At 38.1% G+C, this 19,203-nt stretch overlaps 2 protein-coding genes across 8 annotated transcripts in view; both read right to left on the bottom strand.

Moving 5' to 3' along the window:
* The window catches only part of LOC132817412 (ly6/PLAUR domain-containing protein 1-like), a 50,993-nt gene extending 49,492 nt beyond the window's left edge, over positions 1 to 1,501 (bottom strand). Inside the window, exons 1-3 of one of the 2 annotated variants that reach the window (XM_060827845.1) lie at positions 1,372 to 1,501; positions 850 to 1,018; positions 260 to 397 (exon numbers count right to left, since the gene is read on the bottom strand). In XM_060827845.1, coding sequence (XP_060683828.1) covers positions 260 to 397; positions 850 to 898 — 187 coding nt within the window. In that variant the 5' untranslated portion in view covers positions 899 to 1,018; positions 1,372 to 1,501. Of the gene's footprint in view, positions 1 to 259; positions 398 to 849; positions 1,127 to 1,371 lie in introns of those variants that run through there. The other variant, XM_060827844.1, reaches the window with a different exon arrangement.
* Positions 1,502 to 2,063: 562 nt separating this feature from the next.
* Positions 2,064 to 19,203, bottom strand: part of nckap5l (NCK-associated protein 5-like) — an 807,388-nt gene continuing 790,248 nt past the window's right edge. For all 6 annotated transcript variants that reach the window (XM_060827141.1, XM_060827140.1, XM_060827143.1 and 3 more), the window contains one exon: positions 2,064 to 3,568. In XM_060827141.1, the coding sequence (XP_060683124.1) occupies positions 3,284 to 3,568 (285 nt within the window). In that variant the 3' untranslated portion in view covers positions 2,064 to 3,283. The remainder of the gene's footprint in view (positions 3,569 to 19,203) is intronic.

The following is a 19,203-nucleotide window of genomic DNA, read 5'->3' as shown; positions in this document are numbered from 1 at the left end:
TCCCAGCACCACCACTTGATGGAGGCTATATTTCACTCTGGGCAGAAATTGGCTGGTCTATAAAAATTAAATTAGGGATGTTTATTGTATCTAGTCGAGAGGAAGAAATTCTAATTACAAGGTTACAGTGGCAAAATAATCCATTTTTATTTATGTTTACATTCAGTGGCTAAAAGTCGTCGCACCCGGAGGTAAATTAAAACTCATGGACTTGAATTAATATCCTCCAACGCACTGGATCTCAGGAATGGTTCCTTACCGTCACTTTTGACAATGACTTCTTTCAGACACATGTCTTGCACGTTGACTGTACAGTTTGCTATAAACTCCGGGGACGAACAATCGTCGTTTAATCGGAATTCTTCACATTGGTAACACTGGATTTGAAAGCCGAGCCCTGGAAAAGTTAACATGGATATGGTGTGGATTGATCGACTGTGCAAAGTCGAGATTTCAGCTGTTTATTTATCTAAAGACTTCGCCATTGAGATGACAGTGAAGGTGGGCAGAGTGAAATAAGTGCAATAAATTTTCAGATTCATCACGGACCCAATTCCAAGTCTAAGATTGTATACAAGCGTTGATCATTCGTTCCTGATTCACTTATGGTCCTTATTAACTTTTATTGTTATTAATTAACTTGCCAGCGCTCCAACAGATAATACATATTGACTTATTCTTAATAAACTACAAAAGCCTGAAATGACACTGATTTTAAAAAACAGTTGGCAATTGGTTGAACCAAACAGGGGATCCCGCAGGAGAGGATATGCATGCCACTTTTGGTTTGGTTTTGGGGACAATTTCGGAATCCTGTGAAATAGACTTCAATGCAAGTCGTCAGCTTACCTGTGGACGCTAAAAATCCGCAGAAAGTTGTGTAAATGAAGAGCTCCATTCTGTTCCGCCACTGTACAGAACAATGACGAGATTAGGGAGGGGTGAACGAGCAGTGGCGGGTCTTAAGCGAGCTTCCTTGATCCGGCCATATCTGCAGAGTGGTCCCTCGGCTGGGAGCCTGAGGAAAGTGAGTTTGAGAAGGAGAGACTGGACTGGGAATGGACAGAGGATTCAAATAGTCGCACCACGTGACAGCAGTCATCTCTCACTTGGCATTCGGAGAGATCCATCGTTAACATTTGCACAGCGGGAGGAGGGGCGAAGACAGAGACTTACTGAGACGTTAAAACTAAGAAATGCGGGCGTGAGAAACAATCGAGGGACAGGGAAAGGAGAAGCAAACGACACCAAGTATTGATTGGGCGAGAATGCATGCATATTGTAAGACTTAAGGAAAAGGGGGGGTCGGCCGAGAGGAGAAAGGAGGTTCCTGAATATAAATGAAACAAGTGAACGGGTTGGGGAATGTACCTGTTTTCTTCCTTCCCAAACAATTTCTTGTGAGTTTGATAGAATGACCAGTGAATGTTGTGGCAGCGGTTGTTTTTTTCAGGGGCATTGAGCCAGTTGTAAATCCAGTTGAAGATTGCTGAATTCTGCAATAACCTGGAACAGATGAGGTAGAAACGAAAGGTTCTTTCTGAAGCTGCAGCCGGCTGATGGAGCTCCAATTACAGACTTCAAACAGTTAACGCCAATGAGACGTTACTGTAACAGTATTAGAGCGGCTTATCGGAAACGCTGGCTGATTACCTGTACGCTTGAAAGCGTTTGCATTCGTCCTTTTTTTCCATTATTGCAATCACGGCTCACTGATCAAATCCCTGCTTTGAATAAAAGTACACTGACAATGTCTACAATCGGCGCTAGTGTGCTTTATTGTTAAATAACCGCAGGTAGGCTGCAAGCTTGCAACACCATCGATCCCGAAGTAGGGCTTCCAGGAGCAGGCAGGCAGAGTGGGGACGGGATTTAGCAATTCGCTCGGCTCACCATCTAAAGCCTGGAGGAACACGGTTCATTTACTTTGCTCTCATTGGAAGCAAAGACCATTTCAAATTGGAAACCGTGACTTCGCTGTCTCCCTATTGTATTGTTGGAAGTAAAGCGGTAAATAACAAACCAAGGTGCACGATTTGTAACATAATGACAGAAACACTTGCTCAAAGTTTGAAAGCAAAAAACATTGTTTTTATTTGTTCTGGCAATCTCCTTGCGTGAACATCTGACACCAATTTCTAATATAAACATCTAAGATTGCACCGGATACTGAAGTAACACTGTTGGTACCGCCAGAATTTGTTTTTACACTTGGTACACTTTATATCAGCCGTTCCAATCCAAAAACTTGTGTACAGTATGCTAGAAAATATCAAATATACTACTTTACAATTCCATGTACAAAAGTAGATATAAATATCTCACAGCTAGAAAAAATACACACCATTTGAAATGTGGTCCCTTCCCCACACCTATGAACACAAGCCTCACAGTAAATAAACAAGGTGGGGTGGGGATATCTCCAGAGGCGGGAAGCTCCACTCGGAGCTGCGGGATCTTCTTGTGAAGAAGACCGTTTCCCCACAGCAACTGCAGCTGGGATTTAGGACGAAGTTCTTCAAACGATTAAAAACGGGAAGTTGAAAATGATCAGAGCGGTTCGGCTGACTCGTTCCGGGAGACGTGCTCTTAATGGAGTACAACATTTAAAATGAACACACTACAGTTATGTTACAAATATCCCTGACATGGCTTTGAAAAATAAAACAGGAAAATGGACAAAACCACGTAGGCGGTGGGAAATAGTTATCCATTTTCTTCAAAAATGTCAAGTCACCTGAGAGTTACAAATGCATCTTCTGGACTGAGTCCGTCTATTTCCTACATACAAATATTGCAGTTGATAAGTTTTGTCTTAAAAAAAACTGCTTAAAGATAATGCGCACTATTAGAAATGCCACATTTAATGTTTCCAAAAGTACGAATAATTCCTTCCTATTAGAATTCAATTCAAATAAACCCCAAACATAGATATAGAAAAATAAGTCAACTCGAACTTGTGATCTCATGCTGTCCGGCTGAACACGTGAGCCGAAGGAAAAATTGCACCACTGTTTTGCCATTTATTGCTTTCGTGATTTCGCTACAGATACATTTTCTAATTTACAGAAAGTAACAATTACATTTATACAGTGCAAAATTGTCTTCCTTTTAAAAAAAGTAAGTTCATTCATTTATGCAGCGTTTCCCATTTTTATTTCTAACTGTATTCCACTGTCCGAAGAATGTCTTGTCCACCTTCAGTTGAAACCGGCGACACCGTTCATTTCGCTCCGGTACTATTCGAACGTAGCTGCTTAGTGGCCTATTCTACCTTTGACTCCTACACCTCATTAGACGCTTGACTGGCGCACGATGAGAAACTGTCGTACAAAGAGTCGCTAAGTGATTCCAGATTGTCCACACTGTTTTTTTCAGGCGACCTTGTTGACGGCTCTTCCTTTTTTCCAACGCTCTCTTTCTCAGCCTCGGGCTTGGTAGGACAGTTTTTCTCCTCTTCTGTGATGTGCAGACGGGTGGAGTTGATCCTGTTGAGGGTGTCTAACGAGACGGTTGGCAGGCTGTACAACTTGGAATCTGGCACCTCTTTCTTCACGTGTTTGATATTCTGTAATAAGTCAAATTCCAGGAGATTACAATCTTATAAAGCAATAGGTAATCTACGGTTTAGGTTGGGTGGTTTTCGATAACATTATACTGCCCTTGCAGTGGTATTAATTTATTCTGGTGCAAAGGTACAGGATCCCTCACCAAAAGGCTGAATATCCTATTTCTGGAATATAGCCAGCTCCTGGTCTGGGGGTTGGGAGGGAGAGGTTCATGTTGCATCTTTACTGGAGACACACGTTTCATTTTCTACTTGCATGGTCAATAAAACTGGTAGGTTCTTTTACAGAGATGGTCAGAGCATAATTATGCTCCATTTAAGATAACACTTCACAAATCTGAAACCATGTCAGTAGAAATTTCTTTCTACATCAAGTTAATTTTCATCAATGCCCAGTCATCTTTGCAACAAACTAACAGCACTCTGGCTCATGATGAATTCTTTATTTTTACCCTCATATAGATATACAACGAGGAAACAGACTCTTTGCTCCAATTCATCTATGCTGACCAGATATCCTAAATTAATCTAGTCCCATTTGCCAGCACTTGGCCCACATCTCTCCAAATCCTTCCTATTCATATACACAATCAGGTGCCTTTAAGTATTGTAATTGCACCAGCCTTCACCACTTCTTCTGGCTGCTCATCCCATATACACACTACCCTTTGCATGAAAAAGTTGCTATTAGTCTCTTTTGCTGAAAATGTGTTGCTGGAAAAGCGCACCAGGTCAGGCAGCATCCAAGGGCTGAAGAAGGCTCATGCCCAAAATGTCGACTCTCCTGCTCCTTGGATGCTGCCTGACCTGGTGCACTTTTCCAGCAACACATTTTCAGCTCTGATCTCCAGCATCTGCAGTCCTCACTTTCTCCTATCAGTCTCTTTTAAATCCTTCCCTCTCACCTTAAACCTATGCCCTCCCACCCAAGGGAAAATACCTTGTCTATTAACCCTATCCATCTCCCTCATGATTTCATAAACCTCTATGGAGGTTACCACTCCGCCTCTAATGCCCCAGGGTAAACAGCCCCAACCTATTCAATCTCTCCTTATACCTCAAACCCTCCAGCACTGGAATATCCTTGTAAATCTTTTTTGAATCCTTTCAAGTTTCACAACATCCTTTCTATAGCACATAGACCTAGTGGGCGGCACGGTGGCACAGTGGTTAGCACTGCTGCCTCACAGCGCCTGAGACCCGGGTTCAATTCCCGACTCAGGCGACTGACTGTGTGGAGTTTGCACGTTCTCCCCGTGTCTGCGTGGGTTTGTCGGTGTGGACTTGTTGGGCCGAAGGGCCTGTTTCCACACTGTAAGTCTAATCTAATTGCACACAATATTCCAAAAGTGGCCCAACCAAAGTCCTGGACAGCCACAATATGACCTACCAACTCCTATACTCAATGCTTTGACCAATAAAAGGGAGCATACGGAACACCTTCTTCACTATCCTATGACTCCACTTTCAAGGAACTATGAACCTGCACTCCAAGGTTTCTCAGCAACACTCTCCAGAACCTTATCATTAAGCCTATACGTCCTGTCCTGATTTGCCTTTGCAAAATGCAGCGCCTCACACTTATCTAAAATTAAACTCCATCTGCCACTTCTCAGCCCATTCGTCCATCTGATCAAGATTCCATTCCTTTTTCAATGTCTACTACAACTCCAATTTTGGGGTCATCTGCAAACTGGATTAGCTAAATATATTTGTATTCTACAATGCCCGTGCTGCCAGGTCAAAATCAGGCTTAAGAGTCACAATAAATTTACAAGTCTTTGTATCCAAATTGAAATGTAAGCCAAACAAAGGCAGCAGGCTTGGATGGCATCAACTGCATTTGGCCCCATAGTTCAATACTCTGCTGAAACTCATTGCTTGTCCTTAGACCTTTCTTTTAAAGGATCAGTAACAGACTTTGTTTAAACCGTTTGAAAATGAAGGTCAAAAATATTCATATTTTCTTTGTTTTTTGAATGACTCCTTTACTGAATAACATATGAGATACATTTTGACCTGAGGAATTCCAATATATTAATACTTTAAGACAGAAAAAAAATGCAATTGGAGTCAGGCATTACAAAGTCCAGGCTGCATAGAACAAATACAGCAAACAACAGTCTACAACTTAGGAGATCGTCTTAGTGCAAGAAGAAAATCAATGCCCACCTAAAATATGGTACAATGATTATCTATCAAGCATGCATTAAATCATGTTAGATCCATCATTATCCATTGGTTAGCAATTACAAGAACTGTGGTGCTTATTTAGTTGGATATTCCAAACTACCGTTTATTCTTCCCTTTATTTCCCAATTGAAAAGATAAAGTGCATGATTTATTCCTAGATCTGGTAATTCCTGCTTTAGCTGCTGTGAATGTGAAATAATGGCATCTTGCAAACTGAGAAAAAAAAAGGCAGTTGTACCCACTCAGATCAGAAAGTGAGAAAGATCATTTGGGGGGGCCTTATTCATTTCTCCTATATTAGCTGTTTTTTGTACTGCACTTTGTAGTCAAGGAAAAGGTCAGAGGAAAGAGTAGTTGTGAAGCCATCTGTATATAGGTCAATGTCAGCAACAGTTGTATAAAAGCAATGTGTCCAAGATATGCCATGTCAGAAACAAGGATCAAGGAATCAAGGACAGCCAAAAAGATAGTTAGGAAGGAGTATCATAAAACACCGTAAACGATTAATTTATAGAGTCATTATTGCAGATATTGTGGGCTGTGTGGGCAATAAATATAAAAAAAATTAAATTTCTTATATCATGTTATTTTCATATAACTGGTGACATAAAAACAAAAAGCATTAACATTTCTATGGAAGAGGAGGGGATATTGTAATGATTAACCAAGAATATTAAAAAAAAGATATTTTCATTTGATTTCAGTTATGCATTTAGTTCTAGTTAGATTTTACTTTATTTTCAGTCTATTTAATGGAATAAGAACGCTAGGTTAACAGATTAGTGGTATTGTATGACACAAACATAATCCTATAATGATGTTATCCTGCTGCACTGAAAACTTAATCATCTTTTTATTAAGAAATTAATAAAACCAAAGTCTACAGAACAGTACACCATCATTGGTCAAAATAAGATAAATCAAGAAGCAATGATTCTGCGACAAAAAAAAACCTCATTTTTAAAAATCCTGAGGATTGCTGGAAGATAATTGAATCTATGCCATTCTAGATTTCAAAGTCCTGCAAGAGAATAAGTTAATGAATCAATGATGATTATTAATTTTAACATAAAGGGGTATAAAGTTCAATCAGAAGGAAGAAATGCATCTAATCTAGCACATTCGGGGATTACATTCAGAGATTATAAAATTATATAATATTATATTATAAGAGAAAGGAGCAGAATTAGGCCATTAGGTAAATCTACTCCATCATTCAATCATGGTTGATAATGTTTCTCAACCCCATTCTCCTGCCATCTCCATTTGATCCCCTTTCTAATTAAGACAGAGATAGATAGGTTCTTGAATACACTCAATAACTTGACCTTCACTGCCCTATGCAAAAATGAGTTTCTCAGATTAAACGCCCTCTGATGGAAGAAAGTTCTCCTCGTCTCAGTTTTAAAGGGATGTCCCTCCACTCTGAGGCTGTGCTCTCAGGTACTACTCTCTCCTTTTAGTGGAAACTCCATGTCCACTCTAACCAGGTCTCTCAGTATTCGCTAAGTTTCAATGAGACCTTCCCGCCTCTGTCCCCCATCCTTATGAAGCCCATTGAGTACAGACCTAGAGTCCCAACCACTTCTCATATGACAATCCCTTCATTCTCAGGATCATTCTTGTAAACCTCCTCTGATCCCTCCAAGCAGAGCATATCTTTCCTGAGATATGGGGCCCAATACTGCTCACAATATTCCAAATGACAAGAGTTTTATACAGCCTTAGCAATAATCTCTGCTCCCTTGTATTCTTGCTGTCTCAAAATGAATACTAACATTGCATTTGCCTTCCTAATGGACAACTGAATTTACATGTTAACCTCAAAAGAATCATGAACTAGGAATCCCAAATCTGTTTGTGCTTCAGATTTCCAAAACTTTCCCCATTTAGAAAGTTGTCTATGCCTCACCAAAGTGCATAACCTCAACCTGGCAGGACTGAGAACATTCACTGGAGTGTTAGGCATGGTAGTGCTAACTAAATAGGGAGGCAAAAGTGCTGACAGAGGGAGAGGTTGGCTCTTAAAGGCAAGAAATGAACTATACATAAATCCATAAACATTGCTACGTTGTCCATAAGATTCGTGGAAAAAGTCTCCCCAGATATTAATGCTGTTTTTATGGCTCAATAAATAGGTTTTATAACATGCTATAAATGATTGTAGAATTACTCATCATAAAGTGAAACCAAGGCAGTTCACTGTAAATTTATATTATTTCATTGGATTTGACATATCTGTGGTGGCAAAGATTTCCACAGGTAATGCGGTAAAATTACTGAGGTTGCTCAAACGTTCCAGATTTTTGGTTAGAATAGTTGGAAGTAACTGAGCAATGGTGGGCGGATTATAAGGATAGAAGTTGGAACAGAAATTGGCAAGATAGCATTAGGACACAAGGGAAACAAAAATAATAATCACAGAAGTTGGAATACAGAGCTTTGATTAAGGATCAGAAAGAATAGATAGTAGCCTGCAGGTAACCTGTAAAATGTAGCAAATGATGACATTTTTAAGCAGTGACCAGATATTAACTACAGGTTTAAGTATCAGTTGGTATTTTAAGGACATGATGGAAAAAGATACATTAAATACTTGCCTAGTCTTGTATTTTTTTTTTGTTTATAAACCACATAAGATCATCACATTTATGTACAAATAGGTGTTTATTGGTATGTGTTAAATAGAGCTTTGCCTGTGTTCAAATTGTCAATAATGATTCATACTTTCATGTATCAATATCATTCAACCACATACAGTAAATTAATGGTGTTTCACTGTGAATAACTCAACCAGGAAGTCGCTAGAATGAATGATACAAAAGTTCATTGATTTTGATTACTGATTTGTGTTGGAGGTTGATAGGCTTAGAATAACAGTCAAACTTTCTCAGGTATAATTGCAAAATGGTGCTGTCTAGTTGTTAAATGTAATCTGATCACATAACAGGACATTACAATGGGACTGAATTAATCTTCAAATTATTTGTCTACAACGACTAGGTATTATAACAAATCAATTTAAACTGAGTTTGAAGGATTAAAAAATGCATTTGTCTACAATATTTCATATTATAGAAATGATAGAAGTAATAATTATGCATTGACAGAAATTGTGCTGGTGTGACCTGTAAAATAACAAGAAAAATTGGAAGGGTGGTCAGGTTAGTGTGGGGAAATCCCATCATTTTAATACTGATGATATATCTTGACTACTCTCAGTGAAAAATTGTTGTCATGAGGAGCAGAATGAATGCATGAAGTATAGAACATAGGTTGTTATGGGCTGAAAAGTCTTCATATGGTCAATAACTTTAATGTGCCAAACATAGAGGAGGAGAAATGAATAGAGTTTGAGAATTACTGAAAGATGATTTACTGCTAATTGATTATGAATAAAATATCAGTTAAACATAATAGGAACACAATGTTAGCTGAGCAGAATAAAAATAACCGAGGGAGTAACAAAGTATACTACTTCAGCAGTGGAATGTGCTGCCCCTAATAAACATGGACATTGACCCAGACTCTAAATCTGCGTGGCTTTATAAACAGGGATCAAGCCACTTATATAAGAAGAGCTTAATCTGGATTGAGATGGCCTTTAAAACATGTGGCATCAGTGAGTGGGCAGGCAATAAGGTCGATTTCTGTTGATTATTAGGGTCTCTTCAAATCCACATTGATCATACAAGGTTGAGTATGGACCTAAATAAACAGTTCAGATTAATTTCTATCAAAGTATTTTGACAATGTGACAGAACTTTTTAATTTCAGTTCAGCATGTAGAGTATTTTATATGCTCGCTATTTTCACTTTATGACTGCACATTCATCCACATGTAATCAAAGTATACTCATATTTGCCTACATATAATAAAACTTAATGTAGTATTACATTGCCATGATATATAAAATCTTATAATAGAATATATAATATGGCATGTTGCATTTGAAATTTTGTAAATTATAAATTTGTTAAAAAAGGCTGCAAAAAGTAGAATGCCAGATCATAGCTATATTTTCCCAACATAATGAGGCCCTGAACTCAACCAAGGCATCAGTGAGTGTTAACCTGCAGCAATGTATTATCCATTAGATTGGGGAAAAACTATTGTCTCAGTAATCCAGCTTTCATCTTAATCAACAAATCCAAACTAACGATAAAGCATGTAGTAACTAGATATATAAGAAGGAACTAGAAAACTGTCAATAAGAAAAACTGTTTAGGACGCAAAAAAAAGTCCTTAATTATCAGTAAGGAGGATCCATCAATAAAGGAAGTGGAAAAATTTCTTTTGTTAATAGCTGAAATATTTAAGATTCAGAATTTAAGATAAAAAAGACACCGAAAGCACATGTTTTACAATAACTTGACTGGACTTAAAGTATAAAGTCATCTGTTGTGTCCTTAATTGATTCTATGTTACTTGAAAGCTTCAGTGTTTCTCAGAATCCTATGTTTGGATTTAATATTCTTGTCTGAAAATGTGTTGCTGGAAAAGTGCAGCAGGTCAGGCAGCATCCAAGGAGCAGGAGAGTCGACGTTTCAGGCATGAGCCCTTCTTCAGGAATCGCAGGGCTCATGCCCGAAACGTCGATTCTCCTGTTCCCTGGATGCTGCCTGACCTGCTGCGCTCTTCCAGCAACACATTTTCACCTCTGATCTCCAGCATCTGCAGTGCTCACTTTCTCCTTAATATTCTTGTCCAGAGTTATCACCCTGTTAGTCAAAGATACATACTGCAATTAGAATATACACTGTTTGCATTGTTGCCCTGGATGCATCAGCAACATTTAGTTGGCTAAAGGGATGCAATGCGTCCCTGTAGTCCCAAACATTTTCAGTTTGGTTAGTTTTCAAAGGTATTTGAGAAAATGCTAGAGGACAAACGTAAAATGCCTGATTCAGATAAAGCTTATATTGAATGATCTTTTTTAAAAAAAACAGATGCTGCCTGCTTGAGACAGACGTCAGAAACAGACAGACTAACATCAAAGTGATAAATTGCACTGATTAAACACGTGGTAACTGCTGTTGTCACTGAGAAAAATCAAATTGCATTCTTGTCAAGAGGAGTGACTTGAATACAAATTAGATGATCAATTTTACTACAATATCAACTAAACTTTTAAATAATAGCTACTCACTTTGTATTGCAGAAAGCATGGCAAGGTGATGTTGAGCAAAGATGAAAGAGTGAGTAACATAGCAAGAGAGAGCATCAACCCGTCCCAATGGAAGAGCTAGAGAGGGAGTGAGCAATTCATGGAAGTATGATGTAGCAGTGCCGACCAGCTAGGATAGAGAATAATAAGTCTAGTAATTGTCCTTAAGATGGCATAATCATAGTTTGGCCAGCTACAGTTTTTTTTCCAATCAATGCTGCCAGAATGGAGAGAGAGAGAGAGAGGGCGCTGAACTTACAACCAGTTCAAGACTGAACTAACACTGCTCAGTTCAGCTAGACAGCTGACCACACCCCTTTCTTTATACAGGCCACTTCTAAAACATGACCACTTTGGCCTGAAGTCTCATCTGTTTACATATAAACAAAGGGCCTCAAAATCCTTTTAATCTCTGTACCAAACTAGACTGATCAGAGTCTGGATTAGAGTGGTGCTGGAAAAGTACAGCGGGTCAGACAGCATCTGAGGAGCAGGAAAATCAACATTTCAGGCAAAAGCCCTTCATCATTCCTGATGAAGGACCTTTACCCAAAATGTCGATCTTCCTGCTGCTCGGATGCTGCCTGATGTGCTTTTCCAGCACCCCTCTAATTTTGACTCTGACCTCCAGTTCTTACCTTTGCCTGATCGGAGCCTGGCGTGGTTTATTATCCCTCTGAAAAAAATCAAGGAGAGTATCCTTGAGCCAAGGAACAGCTTTTAGAAAAAAGGGACTAGCTTTGTGACATAGTGTGCTCTTAATGTAACCAGATCTGGCCATTTCAGAACAAGTGAAAGTATGCCCACATATTACCAATGCAAAGACAGAACTTTTGATTTCGGATTTGCAGAACAAACCACAATACATGCCACAACACCCCAAGACCTTCTGCACCAAATAACAGATCATGGAGCTTGCCTCTAATTCAAAGATGTTGAGATTTCCTCTTCCTGAAACTGTGGCCCATCCATTTAACAGCTACAAGGTTTGTCATCTGCAGTACTGCCAAATCATAGAATGTTACCAAATGCAACACCTTTTACAACTGTTCCAAACCCCTAAAGTTCACAACTATTACATTGCAAGTACCTTCTTTCAATGTGCTGCACATTGCCTACCATCCACTCCAGTACCCTTCTGTCTTTTATTAGGTGCACATTAATGTTTGAGATCTTTAATTAATGTTGGATGAAACATTTAATTTTATAATGTTTGTTCTCCAAATTTTAATATCATTGTGTTTCTGCATTGGTAATTTGTGGGCATGCTTTCACTTGTTCTGAAATTCAGTTCTGTACTGCTATTATCGGTCATTGGTCAAAGTTGATATAGATCACGTTAAGGCACAAATCAGCGGCAAGGACTCACATTCCAGAACTGAGCTGATTTTATGACTTTCTGAACACGGCCTCAGTGATGAGGCAATATTCTTTCTTAATGTGCTTTATGTAGGTCATCTATTCAGATGACAGCCTTATTACTTATTCACTACTGAAAACAAGGTTTGGCATTTCGGCTGCTACAGCTCCAGATCATGGAAAGATGGCAGCTTGTATAATATTCCCAGAGTGACTGTACAATGTACCTAGTTACATTCCAAGATGATTAGTGAATTACAAAATATTTTCAATAAAACAGATTTTTTGAGGAATTCCCTTTCTAGTTCAACAGCTGTAAAAACCTTAAGTTGACTGATAATTGTTAAATTTACTACTTCCAACCCTTAATTACAAATAATAAAATAAAGTTCAATGCTAGTTGACACTGCATGCCAAATATAGGAGCTAGAGCTGTTTTCAAAATTAGTAATGCAATCATTTCATTTACTGTGTTTAATAATGAGAATCTTTTGTTAAGCCCTTGCCCCTTCATAGCAGAGGCTGCCTTTCAAAACCTCTTTGCAGTCTTCAAACAATCTCTATTAAGCATCTGTTAAAAGAATGGAAAAATACACAGGGAAGAAGCCTATCTAAGTTCTGTGCTGTCAGGAAATGTCTCAATGATAAATGGAGGTCAGTTCAGGCCTCCAGGTCTGTGATGTATGCCACAAGAGTTTATATCAGTCGCTCAGGATTCTGTGAAAGGTTATTAGAGATGTTCAAAACAAACATTGGAGTAGAAACTCCTTAAAATTGCTGCTATTAAAGAATGCCTGAAACTAAACTCAAACTGGTGGCATCCTTTTTCACTAGCCTATGGGTGGTATTTTGTTTTAACAATCACATTACTACTGTGACTGGGGAAATTATGTTTTGAAAAATCTACTACTTTCAAGTATTGTTGTCCGCAGAAGTTTGAAAAATCTGATGTTTAAACTGGGTTATGTGCTCAGACTAGACTTGATAAAGCTGTGGAAGTCGTCTAGTTTTGGTTACTTACAATAAAAATTCATAAACAAGGGAGTAATGAAGTCACAAGCACATTATTATCAACACCGCAGAGTATAACACCACTCTGGGCAACAAATTGACGGTTCTACATTTCTGCTTGTGTCAATTTGTACCTTTTGTTTCGACGCAGGAAATTTGGCATACCACACATATTGGCAAGGCAGGCAGTGTTATCAGCATAAATGTGGGCAAAATTTCTATATAAATTCAATCCAAGAAATTTGAGACCAGAGTGTTAGCCAAGGGTTATTCTCATATGAGGAGTTTCAGTCAAACCTCACTTAAGCCTTGAGAGAATATTCATAAGAACCCTTCCAATACAGGCTCTTAGAAAATGTCAGGAACAGAGAGCCAGACCAATACTTCTCCCTTTCACAATAGTTTAGAGACAATACATGGAGTTAGCATGAAGTTCTAACCCCCCTAAATGGAGATCAATTAACTAAGCAGAGATCAGAAATCAAATTCCTATCTTCTGAGACATATTGTATATGTATGAGATACTTACTGAAGAAGCTCATTGATCTAGATGGAGTGTCTTCTGTGAAGTCTTAGCTTCAATACTGAATGCTTATGTTACTAATTTTTACCTACAGAATTTTTAGTTGCAAATATAGATATTATTTTTAAAGCATTGTACTCTCCACATAAAATAACAATGTCTCTGTACTGCTATTTTGTGGCCTGCTTCAGTATCAATGTGAAACTTTAATGTGTGGAGGATAAAATGGAACACTTTGTTGCTCAAGAACATGTTATATCATCTAATGTTCTTGGATGTGCAAAATTTGCATAATGATGGGAAAGGATATGAATCAGCGTTAAACAGTTGCTCAAACTTAGTCAAGCTCCCCCACATTTCATCACCAGGGTCCATTGGAGATGAATTTATACTTGATCCAGTCTCTCATTTCTTTCACCAGAACAGTTCTATCAGAACAGCAATTCTATCAGTATGCAGAGTCACAAAAACATAGTTTGTACACCTTCCCTTTGTTATGCATTTTTCAAAAAGCTATTGTTAAAGTCAGAAATATACAAATTTACTTTCTGAAACTAACATTCCTACCACAGCAAGTGTTATCTTGAACTGAAATTGGGCAGGCAATACCTGGCACTCTAACAATATGTCAAAAGGACTCTTATGATATTACCAACAAATTAATACCAGGGACTGGGAAAAATTCTAGGAGTTTTTCCTGTCACTTCCAAACTGTGTTGGTGGATTCATTCTGTTTGCACCCTGTGCCACTGGTGCCTCACCATCAGAATCACTTGTCTTTGTTATAGCTTTGTTTTGTATAATAATAGAAAAGATATGAAGAGAGAGCAGGGAGGTGGCACTAATTAGATGGGTTCAACATATTCTCATTTTCATAGGTAATAACTAAACATTTGGACATCAGGAATTTCCTCAATGACTAATTGTTGAATCAGCTTCCATCATTCTTCCAGGGAGTACAATCGAAATGAAAACTTACTGTATTTTGTTTTGTTCATTCAGCAGAGACACATTTGACTGGCTAGGCCAAAATTTATTGACCATCTGTAATTGCTCCGGAGAAGATGGTGTGAGCTACTTCTTTAGTATAGAAACATTCAAAGTTCCGTTGGATGAGTGTTACAGGATTTTGACCCAGTGACAGCGAAAGAACTACCATTTATTTCCAAGACAGGAAGATATACAACAGGAAGGGGAACTCGCAATCTTGTGTACTTCTGACATCTGCTGATCTTGTTCTTCTCATGATAGAGGTCTGAGAAGGTACAGTTGAAAGAGTCTTGTTGAGTTAGTGCAGTGCATCTTGTCAATGGTACATACTACTGTTACTATCATTTGATGGTCAAGAAACTGAATGCGCCAGGTGGTCAATGTGGTGCCAATCAGGTTTTCTTGGATAATGTCAAACTTTTTGGGTGTTGTTGGAGATGCACCCATCCAGGAAAATGGAGAGTGTTTCCATCATACTTCTGTCTTGTGTCTTGTAAATGGTGAACAGGCTTTTGAGGATTCAGGGGATGTGTAACTCACTATAGACTTTGCACCTGTAGCCACAGTATGAAGATAATGGGCCAGTTCAGTTTCTAGTCAATGGCAACCATTGGATGTTAATAGTGGGGATACAGCTATTGAAATTTCATTGAAACAATTAGGTTCCTTTTTGATGGAGATGTTATTGGCAGTCACTTGTGTGGCACAAATGCTGATGCATAAAAATGTTTATTTTGTGTCACCTCTAATTGTTTTGATAAACACCCAAGACCCATTCTTTGGTTACCTTCTGTCACTGAAAACAAATCCTTCTACTTATTTTGTCAAAACCCTTAAGGATTTGAAACACCTATATCAAATATCATCTTTATCTTCTTGTAAGTTGATTAACCTTAGTACCATTTTAATAAACCTCCATTATCTCCCCTCCAAGGATTCCACACATTTACTTTAGTGTGGGGCCCAAATCCAATACTCCAGATGTTTTATAAACGGTTCTTTAAAGATTTGGAGTAACTCATTTGCAAATTACAACATACACCTTTAAAAATGTCTTATCTTGTCCCACTACATTTAAAGATTCAAGTATTTACCCACACTCTTGTTTCTATATTCAAGCATCCTTTATGAAACTTGCACCATTCACTTTGTTATTTCTCTTCATTCTTTTTACCAAAATGGATTGCTTCATGTTTCTCAGCATTAAACTTAAATCTGTCATTTGATGTCCTATTTTACCCACCTGTTTATGTCTTTCAGTTGTCTATTACCACCCTCCACATTTGTTTAATATTAATTCTGAATAGGAGATAGTGAGGACTGAAGATGCTGGAGAGTCTCGAGTCCTGATGAAGGATTATGCCCGAAAAGTCAACTCTCTTGCTTCGTAAATTCTGAATATCATGGCATCTGCAAACTTTGAAATAATGTCCTATAACCTCAGGTCCAGCTCATTAATATGTATCAAAATAACATACTCATTTAATACCCCAGTTATATCATCTGCCTCCAGAACCAGGTTTCCTATTTGGTCTGTTATCAGTCTTACTTTGAGCACCCTTTTACAATTCATCTGTATAAAATAGTTTTGCATTCTCTTTTATGTTAACCACTGATCTACTTTCATAATCTACCTTCAATTTTCAGCATTCAGCCTGGATTTCAATGCTATAGTGATCAAATACATTTGTCATAAGTTTCATGTTTCTACTTCACTTTAGTTTGTTACATCTTATGTTATCCAGCAAAATCTAGCTTTGGGTGTCCTCCCTGCCCGCCATAAAAGGAATGAGTCTACCTATTCCGAATCTCCTTTTTTGAATGCTGCCCATTATGTAATCATTGTTCTGGTTACCTACTTTTATTCCGATCCAACCCTTTACAACTCAGTAAAATTAGTCCTGGTCCAGTTAAGGAACCTTAAAAAAATTTTTGTCCTTTTCAATTATTATTTTAAAATTAGGCATTAATTTCCTTGGAAAGAAAAGCAGCAAGGCTTACGCAATGGTAATTGAAAGAAATTCCAGGCCTCACAGAGAAGATTCAGAGAAATAGAATAGTTAGGTGAATAAGGTATGTACAGCAAGTGACAATGATGACCATTAAAGAGCCTGTGCCTTCAGTTAGTGTGCGAAAAGAAATACTACTTTACATTGCTAATCATGGCAAAATGTTTCTTACTCAGGGGAATAAAATGCATTGTTCCAACACTGATGACAATCTGCTACAGGCTAATACTAGCACCATAATTGTATCCACATGATGAAAATATGACATTCTGCAATTAATGTTTTAATGAAACCCATTGGAAATTGAAGCTGACCTTGAATACTAAACAGAAATATCAGTACAACATTTTTTTTTCTCCATTCTCGGTTGCAAGAAACATTCAATACTTAAGTTTACTTCGAAATGTTGCATAATTAATTTTTATTCAGTTCACATAAAAGTAACTCAAGACATTACAAAATGGAATATAAGACTGACCTTTTGAGAGCGTTTTAAATGAACCGATCTCAATGGAAAGAAATGCAGAGTGCAAAAAAGACAGCTGATTCACCACCACTCACAAAATGCTTTTGCACAATGGTGCAATTAAAAAGAAAACTTTTTCTCATCCAAAATATTTCCTGTAGCTTGTCTGAAAAATATTTATTATTTGTTTGTTATTCATGCTGTTGAAAATTAAACATTAAATGTGAAGAGTGCTGAAGGTTTGTACTTCTGGCACCCTTGTTTTAAAAAAAAACAATTTGCTCTTGTAACATCAGCAATATTGAATTTACTGCCCATTCCTTGTTGCCCTATGGAATAGAACAAGCACCACATGCATACCAGGTGAGATAATTTGTGAACAGTTGACTTTAAAAAAAAACAAAACAGCAGCATTTATGGTCTAGACTAGGTCAATTGAACTGATCTTCAGAATCTGTTAAGTTCAGGACAACTGATCCAGCATAACTCGGTGCATCCATGCCATTTGATCATGAGAAGCACTGGACTATTTAAAAGAGTGTGACCTTTATCATTGAACAAGACTGCAACAGATCACTATTCAGAAATGAAACAAGACTATATCCAATGCAATTAATTTAATTTAAACCATATTTCATTAAAAAAATAAATTAATGCCAAAAGTTAAATTAGCACATCAAGCTTCAGCTGTGTGTAGTTCTGGTCACCTCAGCAGAAAGGATGTAATTATAATGGAAAGTGCACAACATAGAAAGCTTACAAGGATGTAACCAAGACTGGAAGAATGCAATGAGAGGAAAGTCTGGTCAGGCTGTGGCCACTCTCCTTGGAGCAGAAGAGGCTAATGAATGATTTGATTGAGGATATACAAAACCATGAGGGGCTCAGACAAAATGGAATGAAAGAGACCCTTTATCTTCATATTGATTAAAGAGTAGATTTAAGGTGACTGTCAGCAAAAATAAAAGGGGGAATAATTTCAACTCGCGGGCTCTAGAATACTCTGCCTGAAAAATGTGGTAGAGGCGTAAACCCTTGACTCACTTAAGAAGTTTCTGCCTTTACATCTCAAGTGCTTTAACCTGAAAGTCTATGGCTGGAATTCTAGAAACTGGGTCTCAAACTGGGTGGCTTTCTTTTGGGCTGGAACAGGCATAATGGGCAAGTGACCTCTTTTAATACTGCAAAGTATGCATTCTAAGACTTCTACATTAAATTGATAAAATTGAGTAGAAATACCCCTGCCAATGAACCTCTAGAAGTCAAGTAGAAACTGTACTACTTTGGCACCAATACTTTGAAGACTACTGCCAAGATCCCCTCCCAAATGCACTTTGATTTAGATTAGATTTACAGTGTGGAAACAGGCCCTTCGGCCCAACAAGTCCACACCGACCCGCCGAAGCGAAACCCACCCGTACCCCTACATTTACCCCTTACCTAACACTATGGGCAATTTAGCATGGCCAATTCACCTGACCCGCACATCTTTGGACTGTGGGAGGAAACCGGAGCACCCGGAGAAAACCCACGCTGAACTTGTGTCTCATTAGCCCTGGAGATGTGATTTACAATAACTTATGCAGTATTTTACTGCAAGATGCCAATTAAGAGTAAGATTACAATTTTATGGCATGCATGCACAGTGGTAGCAGCCACAAATGCAGTTTAAGTAATGAAAAGTGTACCAGCTGATTCATGACATGACTAGCTACCTAGCTAATGCTAAATCTAATCTGTCAAACCTGCTCACCACAACACAGCCTCCACCACTTAAACTTTAAATTGAACGATTGTTTAAATTGGTGACAAAGCACTAAGTAAAAAAAACACAAAGCATTAAGCATTACCTTTTCTATTATAGCCAATTGCACAATTGCCATTTGGTATATTAAATGCATTGCATTTGAAACAGA

This window comes from Hemiscyllium ocellatum, chromosome 7 (assembly GCF_020745735.1).
Source record: "Hemiscyllium ocellatum isolate sHemOce1 chromosome 7, sHemOce1.pat.X.cur, whole genome shotgun sequence".
In the NCBI taxonomy this organism is placed as follows: domain Eukaryota; kingdom Metazoa; phylum Chordata; class Chondrichthyes; order Orectolobiformes; family Hemiscylliidae; genus Hemiscyllium; species Hemiscyllium ocellatum.
Note: the sequence above shows the minus strand (reverse complement) of the source record. Positions and strands in the feature narration are given on the sequence as shown.